This window comes from Centroberyx gerrardi, chromosome 3 (assembly GCF_048128805.1).
Source record: "Centroberyx gerrardi isolate f3 chromosome 3, fCenGer3.hap1.cur.20231027, whole genome shotgun sequence".
Lineage (NCBI taxonomy): Eukaryota > Metazoa > Chordata > Actinopteri > Beryciformes > Berycidae > Centroberyx > Centroberyx gerrardi.
Window position 1 is genome coordinate 21,395,554 of NC_135999.1, and position 24,676 is coordinate 21,420,229.

General features: G+C 42.6%; 1 protein-coding gene across 1 annotated transcript in view; it reads right to left on the reverse strand.

Moving 5' to 3' along the window:
- The window catches only part of dnah6 (dynein, axonemal, heavy chain 6), a 69,099-nt gene that overhangs the window by 21,959 nt on the left and 22,464 nt on the right, over positions 1–24,676 (reverse strand). Inside the window, exons 39-59 of the mRNA XM_078289957.1 lie at positions 24,405–24,548; positions 22,458–22,679; positions 22,135–22,282; positions 21,561–21,718; positions 19,992–20,123; positions 18,828–18,999; positions 17,533–17,679; positions 17,263–17,336; positions 16,987–17,141; positions 15,911–16,142; positions 15,510–15,662; positions 13,060–13,200; positions 8,804–9,046; positions 7,842–8,009; positions 7,434–7,669; positions 4,940–5,084; positions 4,509–4,625; positions 4,098–4,221; positions 3,612–3,808; positions 2,047–2,250; positions 379–504 (exon numbers count right to left, since the gene is read on the reverse strand). Coding sequence (XP_078146083.1) covers positions 379–504; positions 2,047–2,250; positions 3,612–3,808; positions 4,098–4,221; positions 4,509–4,625; positions 4,940–5,084; positions 7,434–7,669; positions 7,842–8,009; positions 8,804–9,046; positions 13,060–13,200; positions 15,510–15,662; positions 15,911–16,142; positions 16,987–17,141; positions 17,263–17,336; positions 17,533–17,679; positions 18,828–18,999; positions 19,992–20,123; positions 21,561–21,718; positions 22,135–22,282; positions 22,458–22,679; positions 24,405–24,548 — 3,438 coding nt within the window. The remainder of the gene's footprint in view (positions 1–378; positions 505–2,046; positions 2,251–3,611; positions 3,809–4,097; positions 4,222–4,508; positions 4,626–4,939; positions 5,085–7,433; positions 7,670–7,841; positions 8,010–8,803; positions 9,047–13,059; positions 13,201–15,509; positions 15,663–15,910; positions 16,143–16,986; positions 17,142–17,262; positions 17,337–17,532; positions 17,680–18,827; positions 19,000–19,991; positions 20,124–21,560; positions 21,719–22,134; positions 22,283–22,457; positions 22,680–24,404; positions 24,549–24,676) is intronic.

A 24,676-nucleotide genomic window follows, 5' to 3' on the forward strand; every position in this document is an offset into this window, starting at 1 on the left:
GCATGCAAGCAAGCACACACACACACACACACACACACACACAAAGGAAACACAATGGAGGACAGAGGTGAAAGCTCGCTGATTTGTGTACAGGTTTGCATAGTGGTGAGGTGGCCTAATGGTTAAAGAGACTGTCGTATAAAGGTCTCAGGTTCAATCCATGCTGTGTCAATGTTGTGTCCATTAGCAGCCATGTGTCCTGTTCAAGTGTCCTTAAGCTGAGGATGGGAGCATTGGCTAAATGCCCAAACTGTAAATCGTACACACCAAACATTGTACCTACCCCCAGATAATTAAACTAATGGAATTATAGTTTCCTCCAAATCAGCTCCTCCATGTTCCTGCGTGTTTGCTATGCCATGGTTAGTGTGTGCCTACCTCCTCCAGCAGTACAGGCATGCCCATGCGGATGGCGTTCTCCAGGGTACGGAGGAAGCCTGGGTCTGTCAGCTTGATCACCTTCAAACCATGCTTGGTTTCCTTGGAGCGGATCCAGCGGTTGGCCTGAGGGAGAGACAGATAGCTCTATTGACAGCCTTTTTATTACATATAAGATAATTGGGGGAATGTATGAGCAACACTTGATACAATTCACATCCAAAGGCAGAGAGAGACCAAAGCAATGGTAACGCAGTATGACAACAAACGAGAATATGTGGTCAAATTGTCTGCTGTCCCCTGCACTAGAGAAAGATTAAGAACTATTTCTGGGTGTGGGAGTTTGTATCTCTGTAGGTGAGTGTGTGCGCTATATCAGTCATCTAAATCATGTGACTGTTAGACACAATCAGTCATGGAAGCCTTCCCATTTGAGTTGTCAGCATTCCTGTCTGTCTGTTTCGGAAAATGCCTCTCCATATCTACATCACTGTGTGTGTGTGTACAGCAAGAAGGACCTCTTGCTGGAGCAGCTGTACTCAGAAAAAGAACAACGGACGGAACAACGGGGAAGAAGGAAAGAGAAATCACCTCAAAAATGACAGGAGAGAAAATGAGAGTTGTCAGTGGTTGTGACACAGAGTGCTAAGCTACAGGGAGGCCTAGAAAACTGAAGCTGTGACAAGACACCTGTATGTGTTTGTGTGCCTGTGCAAGCATGTGTGTGGGCGTGCTTCAGATATGGATGAGAGTATGCGTGTACTGTACGGATGGGTGCATATCTCTTTGTATTTGTGTGTATATTTGTGTGTGTGCCTGTGTATGTGTGACTCTGTATGTCTGTGTCTGTCTCCACTCAATAGTACATTTGGGGCAGCTGGGAATTCTGTGCATGTCTGGGCCTTTGTCTCCAAGCAGATAGCGAGGGCCAGTGCTCCCCGCTCTATGTCTCAGACTGCGTCCTGAGAACGACACTCAAATTGAAAGTCAGAGGCTTTAGCTACTATAGATCAGCCCACACATTAAAAATCACTACAAACTCTAACCCTACTTAGTGAGTATCTGGGCTCTCTGATATGCCAGACATATAGTATGGCACTGGACTGTGGCCATCAAAGCCACCTCACAACAACAGACCACAAATAGGAAAATGTTATCCATGCAGCGCAATATCAGCATGCAGAGAAGACGCGCAAAAATGTTTGTTTTGGAGCATGAATGAAAAAAAAATTGTTAGTATGAAGAGAAGGCTTTTGGGCGGCTTGAATGCCAGAAACGATAATTAAATGGATGTTAAATCAAAGTATCCCAGGCAGCAGTCTGGTGGTCCCTGAGAAGAGGTTTTATATAAGAATGTAGTTTTATTTCACTGTTATTTCATTGACTGCAAGTTAGTAAAAAGACAGACTGTATATTATATGAATAGTTTTCATTCTTTCCACTGTGATCTCTTCATCTACAGTCATGTAATTCTCTACTAAAATACTACTACTAACTACTAAACTACTAAATCACATCAACAACAACAACAATCTCTTTTTTTCATGCATGGATGACAAAAATAATGGATTAACTGACTGACTAACTGATTGATTAATGGAACAACAGATCAATCCACCCTGATTCCCACTGAATGAATGCCACCTGGATGCTAATGTGCTGGCTCACCTGATCCTGTGGGTCGATCATGAGGGGCCAGCGGCGGCCCTGGGTCACTAGGATGCCGTTCTCTGTGGAGACGGTGTCACGAGGGAGGCCCTCGGCGTTCCACTGGCGGATGATGTAGGGGTCACCCAGGATGTTTATCAGGTTGAAGCTGGCACTGATGGGGATGTTCAGCTCCTGGCACTGTGCCATCCACTGGTCAATTAGCTGGGAAAAGGGGACACACATACAGGCATGCATGAGTGACACGCACACATATGTATATAGAACACATGGGTACAACGCAAGTGCAAATACAGCATATGGATGCGAAACGCATAAACGCACGCATAAACACACACACACACACACACACACACACACATATAAACAGGCTCCTGAAAAAAAAAACATGCACATCACACTGGCAAAACACACACACACACACACACACATAGGTAGTTCCACACAGAAATGTATATTTTATACACAAACACACATGCAAATATCCAAACAACTTTTAGTTTCAGCTGGGACAGGAAACCAGTGAAAACTAATTGTAAGGTATTGATTTATGAAGATTTATGAAGCCTCAAAAGCCATTTAAGTGTCTATCCATCTACATCTATTGTGTGTGTGCGTACTGGTAGCCACACATCATCATCATGACTCATGGAATAGCCTGAGTGGTAAGGAGTCAGGTGGAATGGTTCAAGTGTGCTAACTTTTTGTCCAGGATTCGGAGGGGTGGTGGATGGTGCAGCACATGTTTGAGCACTGGCATAGAGCTCTGTGGTGGGCTTCTTTTGCATTGTTTTCTTTTTCTTTTCTTTTTTTACTGTATATATAAAGCTTTCATTTTCCTCATAATCAAACAGCGAAGCAACAGGCAGCAGTTAGTGGATCATTTTACATCATAAAGTAATAAACACTTCTAAATCAAATCTCTTTTAAATGGCAAAAGCAACCTTATACATTAGCTACTGGTAGATACATATTTAATTTAATTTAATTTAATTTAATTTAAGCCCAGCTCAGTTTCATTTAATTTCATTGTTATAATATTTTCTACTGTCATTCTTCTATTGCGATTTAGAATCTGTTGTCCAATTCAGTTGCAATTTTGCTCACCTTTTTTTATTTTTTTGGTTTTCTTGTTTTTGTTTTGTTTGATAGATCTTTTGTCTGTTTTGAGGTGTAACTTTTTATAAGCCTCTTTTTTTTATTTCACCTGTAGAAATTTGTAAAAAAAAAATGTTCTTTTTCTCATTGTTTCATAATACTGGTTTTATCACTTTGCTTCTGTTTTATCAATGTGAAAATAAACTAAGCCTAAGTTTAGTTCAGTGCCATTCAACTTTATTGTCCTGTACTGGGTAATGTGTCATATAGCAGAAGCATAATTACAAGAGATTGAATTAGGCCCATACATTGATACTGCAAAGTAATAGGGGTAGGATGCACTGCATTGCACAGTGAGGGATGAGGACTCTGCAGTAAATTCATACTGGACCTACCAGTTGTCTATAAACCACAGTAGCCCTATACCTACCAGCTTCATTAAATGCACCATATCCCACTCTACTTACCAGCTGTCTATAGTGGGAGGTGAACGCTCCATAGTAGGCCACACAGGCAGCTGCGATGAAGACATTCCCTACGACATTGATGATTTCCTGCTCAAACAGGGTGATACTCTCCTCCCAGCGTATCTGCTCATCACCTAGAGCTGAGGTTAGCTTCCCTGCCCGGGCCAGCCGAGCCTCTGTCAGAGCCATGGTGTTAGCTTTGAGAGAAAGGGGTGGGGGGTCACAGAGAGAGCGAGGGAGAGAGAGAAGAGGAATATTAGAAAAGTAAATAGTGGATTTTCTTTTTTCATTTCAATGTCTAATAAAACCTCCTTGTGCATTCAGTGAGAAGCTAGACTAGACGAGAGAGAGGAATTCCTAGAGGAATTTGCCTCATCTCTAGAGACCCTTTCCATACAACAAGAATTATTCACGTATCACTTAGCTGGACAGGGTAAGACCCAGTCCCAGTCCATAACCACTACATATCAAGTGCGCAGCCCTCACCCAGTCCCTCCTTCTCATTCACGCTGTTGTCAAACTGGTCCTGGAGGATCTTGATTTGATTCTCCACATCCTGAAGCTGTTGCTGCTTCTCCCTCAGGGTTGTCATGGTCACATCCAGCTCCGTCTGCACGGGTTGGGATAGAGGGAGAAAGGAGGGAGGGGAATACCACTTATGAAACATGTTTGGAAAATATTTGGTCCATTTTCCATTCTCACCATGAAGTTCATTATGATTTGACTTTGATAGACTTCACACAGCAATAGGCAGATTAGCAATGGACCAGAATTCACAGGGATTTGTGGGGTATGGTATACAGCAGACTGGAGGAATGGTAAAAAAGGCAATATCTTTTAGAATTGTAATTTTCGTGTGTACATGCATGGATTCATATTGCATTCTGCATCACTGACCTGTGCCATGGCCAGCTTCGCTCTCTTGGGGCCGACCTCTTTCAGGACTCTGGAGTAGAGATCCATGGCTCTGACCCACATACACATGGATCTGCAGGCCTTGGATACCTTCTCCACCTGACACCCCCAAAAGCAGCAGAACAGGACTTAAGTAAGGGAGTTAGATAGGTACTCAGGGATAGCATGTCATATTCCACTATTTAAAGCCACATGATGTCATATCACAAAGGAGACGTGACTCATTTCAATGGCATACGTGTTATGGAAATTATGTCACAACCCAAACTTCAAAACCAGTTTACTTGCTGTTCCTATCCCAACTCTAGAGGACAACTGCCCAAGTGTTTGAACTCTAATTTAAACAGAATCTGTTTACTCTAAGCCCTACTGCTAATAGATATCTGAGTGTTTGAAATGAAATCCAAACAAACCTTCTCAGGTATGAAATCAGGGTTGTTGACATATTTCTGCAGCTTCTGCAGGATCTGAGGCTTGATATTGTCCTTGTCGTAGTCCGTCAGACGCTTCAGGAAATTGGAATCTCCCAGCAATTGCTTGGCACCGGGCCAGTCTGGTCTGGAAGGAGAACGTGATGGAGGGGAGGAGGTTGTGGGAAGAGAAAGATTGAGAAAATGGATTAATGTGTGTTAATTTGTATAAGATAACGTGTCAAAAAATGTTGAGTACTGTTAGCTGAATTTCAATGCCAGTCAGCCAGGTTGTTACACATTTACATGGATCTTAGGTGCCCTTTCTTAGGGGTACTTCGTAAAAGCGCTGCCAGTACTGGGGGTTGAGTACCCGGGTTTAAGCTCCCTTGTCCAAATCATCCATCCTGCTGAAATGTCCTTGAGCAACAGAAATGTGAATTTCCCTGTGGGGATCAATAAAGTATCACAACTTGGCGGCCTCCCTGATCAACCTACCAGCCCGGAAACCTGTGTGCACGCACTTGTGTGTATACAGTGCATGTGTTATTTGCTTTTATACAGAGGTAAGGCAAGAGTGCCACTCAGTGACTCTTTTTCACCACCTGGTGCCTTTAAAGTTGTAGATGATCTAATAAGTTTGCTCATAAATAGTTTGAGGTCAGGCTGATTTGGCAGTGATATAACTGCACTGCAATACAGCCTGCTTAGGGACATGTCCCATCTGACAGACGGTGCCAAACGCCTGGAGCCAAGTACTGTATGTGTTTGTCTAAGGGAGAGGACGGAGGAACGACAAGAGAAATACATGCATCAGAGTCAATAGTGTGCTGACTAAAGCTAGTATATATAGCCAGTCATCAAGGAGACCCCCAAGGCTCTCTCTGTCTGTCACAGCTTGTACTGTCACAATGCTGTGATTGCTAACACATGGGATTATGAACTAACGAAGCAGATATCAGGCATAAGGGATTAACGTCTTCTGCTGTGACTAACTGACTGAATGAATGATACAACACACATTAGGATTGCTTTCCCAAAACACATTTTAACACTATTTTTTGTTCCCCTGTAAGTTGTCCTGGTTTTTTTTAGATGATTTTGGCAACCTCAACCTGGAACTGTTAATTGGTTACAATGATAGACAGAATGAGAGACTGTTTACAGGTAATCATTTGTCATAGGTAAATAAAAACAAGGACTGTCAGGACACATGGGAATGTGAACTACAGATGATGATGATGATATTATGAATACCATAGTCTCATCTGATGTTTCAGGTGACATGGGATTCCAATTTGACACACATGGAATGGCTACAAACGCAACACAACACAACTCAACACAAAGAAACACATAACACAAACAATGCAACGCAACACATTACAATACAACACAACAGGAAAAACATGGGATAACAATATCTAATCTGACACAGCTGGAAAGCATGCCGTGAGATGGCACCTAGCTAGTCTAACTCATCGTGGGAATATAATAGCAAAGAAATGACATAAAAAAATAATATATTGTCTGGATTTCTGAATTTAACTGACTCGAGTGTTGCTACTCCGTAATCCCTGAGGTTTTGGGGTTAGGTTGGGTATTGGGCAGGATTGGAAGGTTAGGATTTTGTGGTCAGAGTGCAGCACTGAAGTAGATTGATGGATGATACAATTTAAAGGTTGGCAGAGGGATGAGTGCCAATTCATGAGATGGTACAGTAATCCATCTGGATGCTGACTACCAGATAACATGTGGGATTAAAAAGTAGGCCCTGATCTCAAACATTTGGCAGAGGGACTGCACAGCAAAAGGGATGAAAGTGATGATGATGATGATGATGATGGAAATTATGTTGGTAATGATGATGCTGCAGATCATATCAAAGATGATGAAGACAGTGATGATGGTGATAATAATGATGATGGATAATCATAATAGAGAGAACAAGACAATATTTATAGGTAATAATTTGCCATATGTGTTGTTGTGTTTGCTGGTTTGTTATTCAATTATTTGCTTCAATATTTTTCAATATCATGCTACTCAAATCTAATTGACTGATACGGACTGAACTAATATGATGTAAACACACATATGGGCAGTAGCTATTTCATTACATTGGTCAGCACTGGCCTTTACCTCCATGTACTGCTTACTTCATTATTTACATTTCCCAGTGAAACACAATGCAAAGTCAGCCAACAAGACAAGAAACTGAAGCTACAGTAGGAGGGGGGCAAAGCCATAATTTTTGCTCAATGTCTACCAGGAATTTAAAGTGTTCAACATTTATATAGCATACAAACATGAGGTTATATGGGCACATCAAATCTGTAGACAAGAAAAATGAAAATGTTGTTCTTTACACCCTCATTTATGAAACATAGGGAATGTTTTTTATCATATTCTTCGTAATGATGAAGAACCTAGGATTTAACAACAGGATCTAAGTCTTACAACATTTTGACATTTTGACACATAGAATCACACTGACTTGGAGTTGAGCAGGATGCCGACAGCCTCCATGACAGTCATGACCAGGTCTGGGGGTTTGGTGAACACCCTGATCTCAGAGATGTCAGCCTTGTCCAGGGCGCTGAGGGCTTCGTTGGCACTGTCCAGGGCTGGCAGAGCCTCGTCCAGGTCCCTTTGGGCATCATCAGCCATGGCCTGGGTGTCCTCTGCCTTCACCTTGGCCAAAGCCTCATCTTCTTTCACCACTTTACGCACCTAGGGTAAAGATATACGTACTCTACCTGTATCATAAAGATACGCATATGTATACACTATGGCACTGAGCAAAAAGCCCCGTGCTTTTTCATCACCTTATATAGTAAGGGCAAATCCTACTACACATATAATCCTACTACGTAATTACACACAAACACACACACACACACACCTTGTCGGCGCCCTCCTGGTCTACGGCCAGTTTCTCCATGAGGGCACTGACATCGATGGACTTCTGTTTGAGGACTGGCTCCAGAGCAGACAGGTCCACTTTCATCTTGTCCACCAACACATTGGTCTCCAACAGCTTGGTCAGACCATTCTTCACACGGTCCCTGGCCTACACATAAACACACACACACACACAGAAACGCGTATTATGTATATACACACATGCAAGCAGACATGTCTCGCACACACAATTTTATACAATCCACAAAATGACACATAATGGAACAGCAGTCTTAAAGCCACTAGCTGCTGTATCTTTTCCCTCATCACAGCCAAGAAGAGTTTGATCACTAGTATTTATAAAAGGTCATTAGCTGTATTGATAATTAATGACGAGTACTGATGGTTAGTCCTAAATCAGCTTTCTGTTCTGCTGCCTGTTCTAACCCAGCAAGGTAGAGCTTCATCACTACTATTGGTAACTGATTACCAGCATTGCCTTGCAGTCAGTAACTGCTGTCAACTATTTCAATTTCAGTAATAATAAAACCTTCACTAATCAGAAATTTAGATAATTTAATTCTTGCCCCTGAATGCTCCTGTTTTCCTGCTTGCTGCACTGCGCTATTTGGTTACCCTGATCATTTACACAGAAGCATGCAGGAGAGGAGGCCGAGTTATCCCCGATTTATGAAGGGAGGAGAAAATGCAATCAGCAATGTTAGAGGTATAATGGAAAAGTAATATAACAATTTATGATTAACTTAACAAGCCCAAGACTTATCACTACTATAGATAACTGTGTCATTGAGCCACTAGCTGGAGCAGCTATAGTTGCTGCCTCTTCTCCCCCAGCAATGTCAGGCATAGGGTGATCAGTATTTGTGATTTGTTTGCGATTACTACTATTGATTATTTATCACTAGTTAATAACTGATCATGAGTTTTGATGGTTAGCCTTACAACCACTAGCTGCTGTCTCTTCTCCCCTAGCATGGCCAGGTAGAGGTTGATGAGCTCCAGGTAAGAGGTGGGTGTGGTGTAGTAGCGGCGTCTCAGCTCCGAGTAGAAGCGCTCAGCCATGTCGGTGACGCTGACGTGTATCTCCACGCACATGGCCGAGAAGCTCTGCTTGAGCTCCTCACTGCCAAAGTCCACGTCCTGGAAGAAGGTCTGAGAGACTGAGAGGAGGGCCTCGCGGGGCCACTGGGCACCGGAAGGGAAAGGGAAAGAGAAAGAGAGAGAGAGAGAGACAGAGAGAGAGAGAGTGAGTTTGGGGTGGGGGTAAGGAAGTTTAGTTTTTGTGTTCCGTTTGGTCTGTTTGCAGTAATAAATCATAGAAACAACAGAAATTGAGAGATTTAAAACTGATAAAATACAATCATAAAGAACTACAGGAAGAAAAGTTGAAAATTACAAATTTCTGCACGTAAACAGAAGACAAGACAAAACAAACACCAACTGGCTCATATCTATATTTCACTTCTAAACAAACAAAAGAACAAAACAAACTAAATGAATACTAACTGAATAGGAGCAGATGTAAAGTGAATGGTGGAAGATAGCATTAAGACAAGAGAAAAGGCAATAGTCCGATTAAACTCTTTTTCCCACTGCGCAGCCGAGGGCATCGCAAGGCAAGTTCAGGTCAGGCAGTCAGTCAGTCATTCATTCAGTCAGTCAGGTAACGCTTAGTGAGATGATGCGCTTAGTCAGATGGCCTCTAGAGGGCATTTTTGACTGTGAGATGCAGTGTTTCCCATACAGAGGCATAAAATCAGTGTATAGAAATGGATCTAAATCGATCTCTAATGCGCCTGGTGTCGCATCACATCATGTCTGTAATTTGGAGATGTACAGACAGCAGACCAGCAGCATTGAACTCAATCCACAGAGTCTCCCGGGGTGAAAACAAAAGTGAAACTTAACATTCCACAGTCAGTAACTCGTCATCGCTGCCCTACAAAATTCAATGGTAGGTGACGTCATCTTGTGGTATTTAAGTAACGTAAGTGGAATTAGGTAATTTAACCAAGTCGCAGTGCTTCAGTGCATAGAATTGAACACACGCGGGTCTGTACAGGATCTGTACTTGTTTTTTCTTCATTTCTGAGGACTTTTCACACTGCATATTTAACAAGTGTTTCACACTTGCCAATTCCAAAGAGTGATAACTCTTTTTCGAGGTAATCCCCAGAAAATCGAGTAAAACCCAGGGTTAACTCTTACCAGTGTGAAACGGGGCAGTTTAGAATGAAATAACCTTGGGTTAGAGATGACCCTAGGTTAAGAATGCACAGTGGGAAAAGCCCTTTGGATGAGGATACAGAGCAAGGGTTGGTGGGAAGCGGTGATCCTGAGGGAGTTCAGTGATGTAGGGTGGAGAGAGAACTATAGAATGGAGCTGTGTGAACTACTGCACCCAATGTGTCCCCAGTGACACCGCCTGTGCCCCTGTACTCCTGATGATGACAGTGGCAACTACACTATATAAACTTGGAAACTGAGCAGAATACTGAGTTATAGCCAACCTGTTTGGTGTGCACAAAAGCACAGACATTTGTGTACCTGTTTTGCAACAGCCTGGTGATAGTTGCATACGATGTAATCAAGGTACCCACATTGGATGAGGCATGCATAATTGTGCAGCAATTACAGACTCAATTACAGACTGCAGATGGAATAAACATACCAGTCCTGCCCTCTTCGGATGTCTATAGGGATTTTGTCAACCGAAAGGGAAAGCCCTCATACATCCTACAAGCAGTTGTGGATAACAGATAATGGTAACAATCACCCCTTAATCTAGCCCAGTACAGACTACAGTTCCCTTCTACCTCTACATAACACGATGAGCTGGGCACATGCGCAACTTAATCACAGTTGAAGAAATGCAACTAAGGTGTTTGCATCTGTCTATTAATGCGATTAAATTCTTCCATGCTACTGTAATTATAGTACTGTAGATTAAGAGCATGATGGTATTAATATGTGTTCACAGTATGGTGTTCACATGGGCTCTGCCTTACTTGCATTATTGCTTTAATCACATTATACAACGTGGTTAATAAGGAGAAAGAATGGGGGTAGAAAATTATGTCAGTGTGGAGAAGAAATAATGTGTTGGGTATAGCCGACAGTACGTGCTCCATGATGTTAATGTCAGATAGATGGATAGAAGGATGGCAGGAAAGAAGGGTTGTGAGGCATGAGGAAAATACCATAAGCCTTAAATTTGTCAAAACCTCACCCATCTGAATTGACTGGTTTACATCATTCTGTTCTACGATTGATTGTTGATCAGTTAGATCTAGTTAGGCTCATTCTCTGTAAAGTCCTTTGAGACATGCTTGTGATAAAGGGCTATGTCAATACGCAAACTTGAACTGAACAAGGAGACTGATAAGTGCTTACGGACAGCTGGGTGATCCCTAGCACCACAATCTATCACAGCTGACAAGGCCAGGATGCAGAAATGCCCAAATGCCGGAAATGCCCAGAACCACAAAGATACAAAGACTGTATTCAAAAAGACTTTTAGCTTATATGCAATTACCTTTAAGAATTCTTAACCTGATTCCTCACTAATGCTCTGTCAGGAATTGCACAATTTGCAGTTTTTACCACTGTGGTAAGTGTGACAAGAGCCAAAATCAGGTCCATTATTCAAGGATGAGACATTTCTCTCCTGCATTACCAAACTTCATCACAGGGTGGTAAAAATAATTTTCTACAAATAATGTCCTTCATTGAGCGGTATCTAATAAGTGATGCAATTTTTTATTATTATTGATTTTGGAATGCAAAAGACATTAAAAAAACAAAATCCACCTCAATGGAGTAAAAGATAGATTCCTGACCCTTCTCACCCAATCCAACCATTCCATATATCCCACCCATCCCACAAGACTCATAAATCCTACAAAACCCATGCATGCTATGCATATTTTCCCCACATCTGTCCCACAAAACCCATGCATCCCACCTATACATCCTACAAAACCCATACATCCCATCCATCTCCCACCCACATTCCCACCCCATTCAGTGCAGCAATAAAAAGACACTGAAGTTCATATTCACAGAGCCTCCCATAGCAGGAGTGCCTGTCCAGGATCTATTATGTGCATTAATTTCAAATATGCAAAACTAATTGAAGGTTATCCCAGACCTGCACCCCCACCCAGAGATGCCCCACAGTCACAGGTCCAGACAACAAAGAAAACAACAATATAGTATATATCAGTAAGTGCAGTTTAGGCAACAAATTACCCTTGTTTACGAGAGAAGAAAGAGGGAGAATTGTGAAGCAAATAGCCTCCATGGCGTACTCTGTATCCTACGATGGCTAACTTTAAAGGTTGTACACCCTGCAGCCAGACCGCAGAACTCCCAGCCAAAGCCTGCTGAAAAACTAACAAGCAAACAAACAAACCCTATGTGGCTCTCTGTCTCAAGGTCTCACAAGTAAAATAATAACACAAGACACTTGACATTTTTAGCTTACATCTACATTTTGGATATGAACTCAATAACAGGCCCCAGACATTATCAAAGTGTGCCATCTTTCATTTCACACTGTACATTATTTTTTCAGAGGTGGAATAGGACAGCAGTTCATTCCACCACTCTTTAAATCTTCACATCTTAGCTGAAATTTTTCACACAACTCCCATAATTCTCTTCTTGTGTGCAAATGAATTTACTGTCACACAACAGGAAAACATACTTCTAACACTTATGCTTTCTTCATGGAAGAGATTACAGTAAGTCAGCTGATGAAATAGGGGGACAGAGAACTGGAATCACATTCTAAACTGCTAATCAACTGTTAATTAATTAGATCTATAAGCCATGGCTTCAAATATGCAGTGCAGAATCTGTACTCGTTTGTAAATATTTACTTGTGTCTTTTGGTGTTTGAATAAGCATTTCTTGTGTCTTGTCTGTTTTTCCTCATGTGTAGAGAATAAAGTTTCTATTCTACTCTATGCTATTCTATTCTATACACAGCAGCTAGGTGCTGTGTTAATATTTTATGACTATCTATGGATCATACTTATACAATAATTAATAATTTCACAGCCCCAAGGTAAATTAAGTAATAATACATAAATACATGTTTTACAAGAGCCAGAAAATAGAAAGAGAGTCAGAGAAAGGGCACACACACACACAGACACACACACACATGTGTATACAGAGCTATGTCAGCTGACCTGTACAAACCAGTCGATGGTGCAGCAGTTGACCAGCGAGGGGAACATGCGACAGCGGGACCTGAAGGCATCGCCCACAGGACTCATACACAGCACAATGTGAAGCTTCTCCCGCACACGAGAGATGAAGAACTGAAACACCTGCAGGCACAGGTGCGCGCACACACACACACACACACACACACAATTCCATAATTTGATATACAGCGCTGAACTATTTGATTCTCTTGTATTGGAGCTACTGGAGGTTTGGTCTCAGCAGGCAGATAACATTAGAGGCTGATGCTTTCTTACAGCTCACTTGGGGCACTGTCTTTAATTGACTGCTTTTGCCCTAGTCTATGGCTGTTTTGGCCTTTTGTGGATAGTGCAGTGAGAGTGTGTGTGTGTGTGTGTGTGTTTTGTGTATGTGTTTTGTTTCTGAAGTGTTATGTAACACATTTAGACACAGCCACTGTGCCAGTTGGGTATCTGGAAATGGCCATAATGTGTATGTGTGTTCCCATGTGTGAAATTCTGTTTACATAACAAATTTTGTTTACAAAGTGAGGGTGTGAATAGGCTTTTTGTTTGTGTGCCAGGGTTAAGGTTAATTCTGCAAAAAATAAAACAAAAAATAAAGATTAAAAAGAAAACTAGAAATAACCGCCTCACGGTTGTATGCCTCCGCCAATAAACTTTGTTTTATCATTGCAAGGACAGTCTTTATTTATTGAACATATATAATTAATGTGATTATTAGGTCAACTTAAAGGATTTTGGTGTCTGCAAAAGTAAGTGACAGCTCTTCCACCGTTCTTCTAGAATGACCCAAGATCGTTTTCTCAGCTACAGTGGTAAGCAAAACATTATGATGTCACAGTGAAGATGACCTTTGAACTTTTGGATATAAAATGTCATCACTTCATCATTTTAGGCTGAGTGTACATATAGCGTTTTTTTCTGAGCGCCAGCGTCTTTTTTCAATTGTTCCCAATGAGGAGAGAGCGTATGTGGCCGCATGCGGCCGCCTAGAGAAAAAGCACTGCACCCAGCGTCTTTTTTCAGAGCGCTCCAACTTTTTTGTGCGGCCGCTCCGAGCGCTTCTAGTTTTTTTCAGAAAGGTCACCAGCGCTCCTTTTCAGGCAACCAATCATATATTAGATGGGGCGGGACTCGTCACCCTGGTAACCAAGAAAATGGAGGAGAAGCTTGTTCTGGCCGTGTCTGTGTATCCCGAGCTGTATGATATGTCTCACAGAAACTATCACAACAGAGACAGAAAAGCCCATTTGTGGGAGCAGATCGGCCGGACACTGAATGTTGCTGGTGAGTGTTGTGCTTTTATCACCGTACGCGTTGTAAGCTTGTTGTTAGCTGTGTAGTCAACCCTCTGTTAACGTAGCGTTAAGTTAGCTACCTAGCTAACGTTAATGTCAATCTGCTTCCTTTTACATATTGTCACTTATCTGATTATAGGTGAATAGATAATAAAAAGCAAAGGGGCGATGCTAGTCTATCATACAACGGCGGTTAGAGTGGTGATATGTTGTCAAGATATTGTTGTCATAGAAACAAAACCCATGCAGCGCTCATCAAAAAAGCATTCCCAGTGCTTTTTTGATGAGGTGCTGGGATGAAGCGCTCCTCAGCGCCCTGCCAGCGCTTTTCTGCCAGAGAAAAACGCTATATGGACACACTCCCTTATCCTATTAGACATTTGTGTGACATTTTGTCATAATTAGCGTATGAATTCTTGAGTTATGGCCAAAAAGGTCTTTTATGAGGTCACAGTGACCTTGACCTTTGACCTTTGACCACCAAATTCTAATCAGTTCATCCTTGAGTCCAAGTGGACGTTTGTGCCAGATGTAATGAAATTCCCTCCAGGCGTTCCAGAGATATCGCGTTCATGAGAATGGGACGGACGTGAGGTCACAGTGACCTTGACCTTTGACCTTTGACCACCAAAATCTAATCAGTTCATCCTTGAGTCCAAGTGGACGTTTGTGCCAAATTTGAAGAAATTCCCTCAAGGCGTTCCTGAGATATCGCGTTCATGAGAATGGGACGGACGTGAGGTCACAGTGACCTTGACCTTTGACCTTTGACCACCAAAATCTAATCAGTTCATCCTTGAGTCCAAGTGGACGTTTGTGCCAAATTTGAAGAAATTCCCTCAAGGCGTTCCTGAGATATCGCGTTCACGAGAATGGGACGGACGGACGGACAACCTGAAAACATAATGCCTCCAGCCACGGCTGTCGCCAGCGCGGAGGCATAAAAAAGAGAGAACTTGCTAATACCAGTATACACTCAATAATTTGCGCTGATCATCTACACAGACAATTTCAGTGTATTTGTTTGTTTGCCTGCACATGTAGTCGATCAGATGTGTATACTGTATGTGCATGTGTCACACATACTCCCTGAATGACATATGTCGTGTATGTGTGCGTGTCTGTGTTTACCTCATCTCTGTTACCCTCGTTGATGCCAGCCTCTTTGGCTTTGGGGCGGGTGGCGGCCAGTACCTGCTCCAGCTCATCCTTCTCAAACAGGTTGGGCACCTCACCAGAGTTCAGCATGTTGTTGATATCCTCCAAAAACTCTTCCACCACAATCTACAACACGCAGGTGACAGTGGGCCACTCATCTAAATATACTCTACCTACTATTGTCAACATCTAATAACAAATAAAAACCCTCCCAAGCACTTGAGATGCTTGTTTGCTGTTACCTGAGTAAAGCTAAATTTCATTAAATTTCACTTCATAAATTTCATCGATCTAACCACTACCGAACACACACACACACAAACACATACACAGAAAAAAATCTCCCACAGCCAAGCCCTTTCTCTGCTCTATACCTGGGTATCAGTGAAGAGGAACACCATATCTTTGCCCTCCACCCCAGCCATCTTGTACAGCTTCCTCAAGTCTTCATGGAAGCTGTCGTAGTTGTAGCCCCGGCTCAGTTCGATCTGGAAGCAGCGGTAGCCACATATGTGGGCTGCCAGCCGTGTGAGTGACTGCTTGCCTGTACCTCCCACCCCCACCAGCAGGGCATTGCCTCTCTCCTGGCGGATCATACGGACAATCCTAGAGGATGAGATAGTGACAAGTGCAAAAACTTTAAAAACCTTTCTTTCTAGGCTCACAGGTTGGCCTAGTGGTTACAAGGACGTTCATAGGTCACAGATTTGATCCCTGCCACAGCCATGTGTCCCATGTGTCCCTGAGCAAGACACTGAAGCCCTACCTACTCACTTACAATAAGTCGCTTCGAATAAGAGCATCAGCTAAATGCTTAATATCAATAATGTAATCGCTAAAGAAAAGCATGTTCATTATTTCACCACTGCTTCTAGCTCTATTGTTTTGCTCATTATGCATTTTTTCCTTCCTGTAATGTTTTACTAGCTTTAAACGGTCTTGCTTTTAATGAAGCGTGTCATAAATAAAACACATTCTTCTTATTTTTCCCCTTCTTGTTATTCCTTTATATTATTATTATAATTAAGGAACCCGTTTCTGTGGAGTAAGACAGCTTGATACACGAGTACAGCTAAACAGATGGGCAGGACAAACAGATCCGGTAGACACATCCAAATTAAATATATCACACTCATATTTCTAAACAAGTGACAGTTAAAAAGTGGCTGGGAGGCATGCGCTATTATCGTTCATTGATATAATTACAATCCTAGAGCAAGAATGACAGTGTCCTTTTCCAGATGTTCCATTTGGAAAAGCAATATTTCATATTTGAAATGGGTACGAGTGTAACTTCTTGACCAATGTCACTTTTACTAACATTCAAAATTGCTTCATCCTGCAGTTTGTACCACCTAGGGCTGACAGTCATTTACCACCAACTATGAACTCACCCTACCGGAAATCTGGCTATTGGATGGTGCAAGTGTATGTTTGTGTGTGTGAGCACCTGGAGACGTGCTCTATGGCATCCTGGAAGAAGACCAGCTTGGTCTCCTTGGAGAAGGTCATGTTGTAATCATCCAGGTAGTCCTGGAGAACCGCCTGGATCTTCTCCATGTCTGTCAGATCCTCATACACACGATCTGCTTTCTCTACCCCCACCTATAGGAATTATGGGACGGAGGGAGGGAGGAATGAAGAAGTTCAGTATTGCTGTGTAAATGGAGAGATCAGATCTTTTCCATTGTTCTCTAGCCTTTGTGATAGGGAGATGGGACCTAACCTTGATGAAGTCTCCAAATATAATTGGCTTAGTCACAAAGTAGGCGGGTTCCAAGTTGAAGTCAAAATATTTGCCTGGAGGAGAGAGCCAGAGGGTCAAAGAACGGGACATTTCACAACAGATAAAGATACACGATACAGGAAAGTGGGTAAAGACTGACTCAACAACAAGGAAAATACCAGAATTCAAACACATGCTGCTGCAAGTACACAATTTGTGCATATAGCAGAATGAGCCACCAGGGCACCCTGTATTTGTGGCAGTTCTTACTGGCCATCTCAGAGACGATGGTGTTGAAATAGGTCTTATCTTGGTTGTTGATGAGTCGGTCATGAAACACCCGCTGACACTCATGGCAGAAGAGACGGAAGATCTGGGTCTGGTCCCTCACTGTACTTGGCTCACACTGCAGCATGCCTGGACACCGAGAAAGGGGAGGGCAGATGGAGAGGGGGATGATGGAATGTATGGATCGATGGACAGTTTAGTTTAGTTTTACTTCATTTGAACAGTGAAAACATACGTAAAACATTGGATGGAGGTCATGAAAAAAACAAGGAGCTCATAAAAAACATCTAATCTCAAAGAAAACATAAGAAAGAACGAAACAGAACAACAACAAAAGCAATTGACAAGCTAAGACACATCTTGACTGGATAACAGAATCTCAGTGACAACAGAAACATTGTGGGAAATGGTAGAATAACAATAAGAGAAATAAAATGACAAAAAAAAAAAAAAAATAGCCCTAATGCCAGAAATTACATCTTTTTTTTTACATCAAAAAAAAAAACGTGTGTGTGTGTGTGGGTGGAGGGGCACGGTGGAGAGTATGGATGTATTTTTATATCAATGTTTTCGAAAATGCTACATGTTTATGCTGTTCACCTTGAGTAGACCGCTTTACTACTTCATGTTTTGTAGTGTTTTGTAGTCTTTTGTGATGCATTATGCAACACTAACTCCTAACATGGTCCCCGACGCAACCTGCCTAAATTAGACCCATGTAAAGATGATGGTTATGAATACATGAGAAGGGAAGCAGAATGGAAGGAGAGGTTGCTTGGGGAGGGGCCATGTGAGGTCAACAATACCAGAAGATGGGAAGAGAGGGTGTCGGCTTATTCCCCTTCACCAACACTATGTATTGCTACGGGGCACTGTGTGTTAGAGTAATGCACTCGGCGATGGTGAACAAGTAGCGTGTGGGAAGTAGTCGTAGTAGTCACTTCAGCTCAGCCCCCCTGCTGTGACGACGCCTGCTGGGTAAAAGGATGGAAGGAGAGAGGGAAAGGGGGAAGAAGTGGTGATGGTAGATATAATTTGGGAGCTAGCGGCTGAGATAGAGCTCACAAATGTGGCTTAGAGAGATAAACTTTGGCAAATAAAAAATAGCTCTGCGCCACACTACGGAGGTACAAGGATTCCGGCGCTCTCTGCCTCTGCGGGTCTCTCTCAGCAAAGCCAAAATTTAGTTTGTGCTGTTGGGGGAGAAAGACAGAGACGGTATGCCTGTGTTAGTTTGTAAGTGTGTGCTTGTGTGTGTGTGTGTGCTGACGTCTCACCCTGGACACACTTGGAGAGGTCGCGGAGATTGAAGACGTAGTGGGACTTGGCTGGAGTGGGCAGCAGATCGACGCTCATGCGGTGGTAGATCTCCACAGCCGCGTCCACGATCTGCCCCGCACAGTCCTTCACCGCCTGGGAAAACTCACTGAGGAAACCACACAGGATGGCCTGGAGCAAAGGGCGGGAAGGAAAAGAGATATGGATGGACATCGGGGATAGATTACAGAGTGATTAAAGAACAGGGAGGGAGGAGATGGAGAAAGGAGAAAGAGTGAGAGAGAGAGAGACAGAGACACAGGCAGAGAGGAGTGTGTTTGCTTATGTGTGAAAGTGTCTGTGAAGGCATGCATGTGGTGTTATGCAGGTGTTGGCAGTGGCAGTCTGAACAGTTTGAGGAGCATTAGGGGGTAGCGAACACCAGAAGCAAGTATCTTTCTAACGAAAATCATTTTCAGTTGTTAGTCAGCATGAATACCAAGGCTCAGGGTGTATGACGCTTTTTGAGGCTGTGACACGGAGGTGTGTGTGGATGTATGAGGGTGTGAGGTATCCTGAATTTGAATATATGAAGCTGTGATAGTGGAGGTGAGGGTCAAAACTGAAGATATGATAGCAGAGATTATGTATGGCAGGTGCCCCTAATAGCATTACCTTCTTCTGGCAAACTGGCATCTAAAGACTCAATGGAAAAAAATGGAAAGGCAACACTCCAATCACATCAAACAATATGCGCTCTGATGAAGGCTTGCATGCCATAACAGATTAGCCTCATGGTGGCTAAATAAAATAATGGTATAGCTGAGGTTAAGTCTTGTCATATTTTTGACAGTACGTTTTTGGAGTGCCGCTATTCCCATGTTTTTCATGGATTTGCTGGGGGGCAAAGATTGTGTGTATGTGTGTGTATGTGTGTGTGTGTGTGTGTGTGTGTGTGTGTGTGTGTGTGTGTCTGTGTGTGTATACATATCCTGGTGTGTGGCATACCCAGGCTTTGAGTATAGGTTTGAGGCAGTAATCGTGGACGTGAAGATTAAAAAAAGATGTTAATACGAGTTTGTGGCATATCCTCACTTAGTATCCATTTTAAGCTGTAATAGCAAATGTGAGGTCTCAATAGGGGGAATAACTGTGTGTGTGTGTGCATGTGTGTGTCTCCTGACATTGAAGATCTGTTTGAGGCTGTGTTCGGAGGGCGTGGGCAGACACAGCATGCTGAAGTGGCGGATGAATCGAGGGGTCACTGGGTTACGCCCCCCTCCTGGAGGAGCACAGGCAGCTACTATGGTCATGTCCTGCAGGAGGGGGTGGGGGGGGGGTGGGGGAGTAGAAATAAGGAAGGAATTATGAAGATAAAAAGGAGAGAAAGTGAGAAGAGTAGAGATGAGCAACAGGGAGTCCCTTTCAAACGGAGTCCATTTCAAACATCTCCTGCCGCCTTCTGCTACACTGATTTGGTCAATAAGAACTCAATAATTTAAACTTTCAGACTGCAGATCAATTTCTGACGTAGATACATGGCATATCTAAGGAAGAAGAAATGAAAAACATATTATACAATATAAACAAGGGATGAAGTAGGGGATAAATTAATGAGACAGTACAGTGTACAGAGAATGTACAGTAGATGAATAGGTGAGCAGACAAAAGAAAACAGACTAAATAAAATACAATATTGGGTGTTTTAAATTCCTTTTTTTCCAACCACAGTGTATTTGTATGCTGTCTGCATATGTGTGGTGACCTTGTCTGTTTGTGTTCAGGTAGTAGTACATCACAGTATGTACTGAGCCATGGTTAATCACTCAGACATGGTTGTCTCTCTATCGGTCTGACGCCTATGTCTAACTCCAGCACTACACACACACACACACACACACACACACACACACACACTCAATTAAAGCAAACAATTCAGTGATATCACATGCATACCACATACACATACCGCAGTCGTTATTGTGTGTGTGTGTGTGTGTGTGTGTGTGTGTGATTGTGTAGCACAAGTTAAATATGACAAACATATCAGTGTAGAATACAAATATGGTACCTCAGTGCCTGCAAATTGTCCACGAGTATATAATATTAACACGCATACACACACACACACGCAAACACACACACACAGGCACACAAGATAAATGGGTTTCTTAAATGAATGGACAAGCTTCGTTAAAAGTCCAACTGGAAAACCAATTAAAAGTTGATGCTGACTGTGCTGCTGTTACAAAGGAACTACAGAGCTAAACCTACACTTACACTTAACAGAAAACAATCTAGCCTTAAATGCTCCGTCTCAGACAGCTGCCCTGACTGAATACTGAGTGTGTTTACTAGGCTGTTTGCAGATGCACAAGAGTGACAAACACATGCTACATAGCACTGTAGTATACAAAGCAACCAGCTGTCCGCTGAACTAAAATAAAACAGCCAAGTCAGCTCTCTGCCTCATATCATATACAGTGTATAGTGTAATGTAAGCATTTGTGCGCATGTCTGACAATATATTTGCACATTTCGCTTGTGCGCTTCCAGTGGCATGGCCCTGCTGACGACATGCAGCATGAACTGGCTCTTGATTGTTTTTCTTTATTAACAAATACATTTAACGTTTTTATGCCAAGTGAATGTGTGAAAAAAGCACTGCTTGAATGCCTGAGACAAATTTCATGTCGCATTGTATCTCATCACATCATGTCAACTTATCTCATGTTATTTGTGTATGTGTGTACCTGGATCTCCTTCCAGAAGAACTTCTCTCTGTCATAGAAGCCAGAAAAGTCCTGGAACTGCCGCAGAAGCTCTATAGGGGGCTGAGAGCCGTAGCTGTCCAGCTTGGGCATGTTCAGATCATCCACAAAGATCACTATCTTCTTATTACCAGGGGCACCTACAGGAGGGGAGAAGGAGACGGATGAAGAGAGAGGAACAGATGGACAGGGAGGAAAAGATTAGCAAGTGTAAGGATGGATGGATGAATGGACAGATGGATGGATGGATGGATGGATGGAGGGAAGGAAGATGGGGAGAGCGGGCACGATGGTGAAGGGGGGGTGACATGTAAATGGATTGAAGAAGGGAAGAGGTGAAGAGATGGATGGGGATAAAGGACAAAGACAGCTACACAGAAGGATGGGTGGATGGAAGGATGGATGGATGGATGGATTAATGGATGGAGGAAGGGAAGGAAGTGGGGAAGTGAAGGACAAATGCATGGACAGGTTGATGAATGGATGGCCAGATAAGATGAAAAGCTGTCTGGTTAAATTACTGGGTTTGCAGTCATACTGTGCCTTTTGCTCCTACCCAGAATGTTTTTCCTCTTTTTCTCAAGTTTAGACTCGATCATCTCCTGTGTGCGTGCTGAGGAGGTCTGGGCAGAGAAGTTGATGTAGACTGGGAGGTAGCCCGCCTCCTCCTGGATACTGTTTAGCAGGCCTCGAGCCACTACTGACTGCATGGGACAGACAGACACATGGCACTCTGGTACTGACTTTGACACCCATCAAAAGCACAATACCAAAAGTTTCATTTGTTACAAATGTTTTTCAATAATTGCCTAAGCTCTCCCTGCCGCCATCTTAAATACACCAGTGTGTGTTTGTCTGACTGTATATGTGAATGCCTACCTTCCCCACTCCAGTGATGCCAGTGAAGAGCACAGAGCGTCGCACAGATAGCAGTTTCTCCATTAGGTAGCCGTAGCGTACAGTGTCAGTGGTGGGAACCAGCATCTCAAAGAAAGGAAGCTCCTTGTTGTATTTAAACGAAGGGATTATCTTCTCCCATGGCTCCAGACGCTTGTTGTTGAAGTTCATGTACACACTCCACAGGGTGCCACAACTCGGCAGCTACATAACACATATGCATGCACACATAAATTGACATTCATGCAAACACACACACGTGCGCGCACACATATATACACACACAGACATTTAAAGCAAAACGAATGTGATGTGATCTACACAAATGCATGCACACATGCCTTCCTTTCACTGTATGTCATTAGCGATAATGCAGTCCATCCCTGGGAACTTATTGCTGGTATTAAAGAACCAAAGTCTTTATGTTGCTGATAGTAGTTCCTATCATGGTGGTGCTTTGAAAGTCTGTGTTTTGTTTTCCCTATGGCATGTATGTGTATGCCATATTTGCTCCCCAGACTCCTGCTATTATCTTACTATCTGTGTGTGTGTGTGTATGTGTGTGTGTGTGTGTGTGAGTGATGAGATTTCTGTGTGAGTTTGTATTCCTTCAAGCTTCACAGCTGGGAACTGGCACTGGCTTCATCTCACAGTAAACATACACATGCACACAGAGCCAGATAAACAGATGCAGAAGCACAAACAAATGCAAATGTACATACATGTGTACACATACACTCTACCCTCCACACGTCCACACACACAGCAAGACAATATGTGCACACCTCATAGAGTAAAGCCTTGGTGGGTTGGTTGTTGTATAATATATCCAGCGGGTGGAAAGCTCACAGGTGGGAATGTTCTAGACGACACTCTGAAGCTTTTATAATATTCGCAGAATCAGAATCAAGTGTGTGCTTGTTTGCATGAGGGACGCTTGCATGTGCTTACTATAAATTACTTTAATATCTATGCATGTACCCGCTTTGCTTTTTTCATTATGTCTCATTCTTTCCTTCCATCCTTTCACTTACTCCCTTACTCCACCTCCAGGTAAGTGAGTCATGTCCCTAACCTACTCTCTTCTGCCTCTCTCTGTCATTAACGTATTATCTCTATCATCCGCCACTACTACCGACCAAGACAAACGTCTCAAATAATTAACTTTAATATTTCCCGTTAGGCTTAAGGATTACCATTAGCCTCCACCTTCTGCCGTCTCTTTCTCTGTGCCTCATTCTTTACAAAAATAAATCTTCCATTCTACAACCTTTCATTCATATTTCTCTAAAGGTGGCAACGTAGGATAATAATATGCAATGGGCTTTTATAACCTTGGTTCAAGGCTCATTTTTTAATGTGATTTACTTTTCCAATATGTTCCTTGTATCCCACTGAGCGTATTAAGAAAATGGACAATATGGATGCTCTTTCTTAATGTCGTAATTTCACACGAGTGACTGATATAATTTCATGTGTTAGAAGAATTCCTCTTTAGATTAACTGCGCTCCAATTTCTAGATATATCCAATGCCAAGGGCACTTTGATGCAATATATAAGCTAACCTTCAGGCTTCCTCACATACCTCATGCTAATACTAGCGAACGTCTTGGTAAATGGATTTGACCCTCAGTATGGATGATGTATGAAATATGCCTTGGGTGGCAGAGAAGGCTTTGAACATAGCGATTCTGGACATGCTTAGAGTTGTAAGAGTGTAAGCACCATAGAAGTATGTTGAGGCTACAGTATAGGGTGTGTTCTGAAAGTGTGTTGTGGGTGCAACAGTTACAGCTTCGTGGAACAGTTTCCTCTTTATATATGTCTGCAGTACAGTGCAAAAACTTTTCTTCTTTCATGTGTGTATTTGTATGTGTGTCTGTGTGTTATCGGAGAAGTACTGTGTGTGGGTGTGTGTGTATATATACCTCAGTGTCATTGTTGGCTTCAAACTGCTCTCTGATGAAGCTGTCAAAGGCATCCCAGTGAGAATTGGTCAGGTTGCCCCCTACCGCCCACAGGTAGCAAAATATAAAGGTCTGACACACCACACTATTAAGGTTCTTGGAATCCTGACACAAACACACACACACACACACACACACACACAGAGACAGACAGAAAAACAGGAAACAGCTCAATCACTGAGACAGCATACATTTTGTAATAATATTGTCAAACCCAAGGAATGTATGCACAT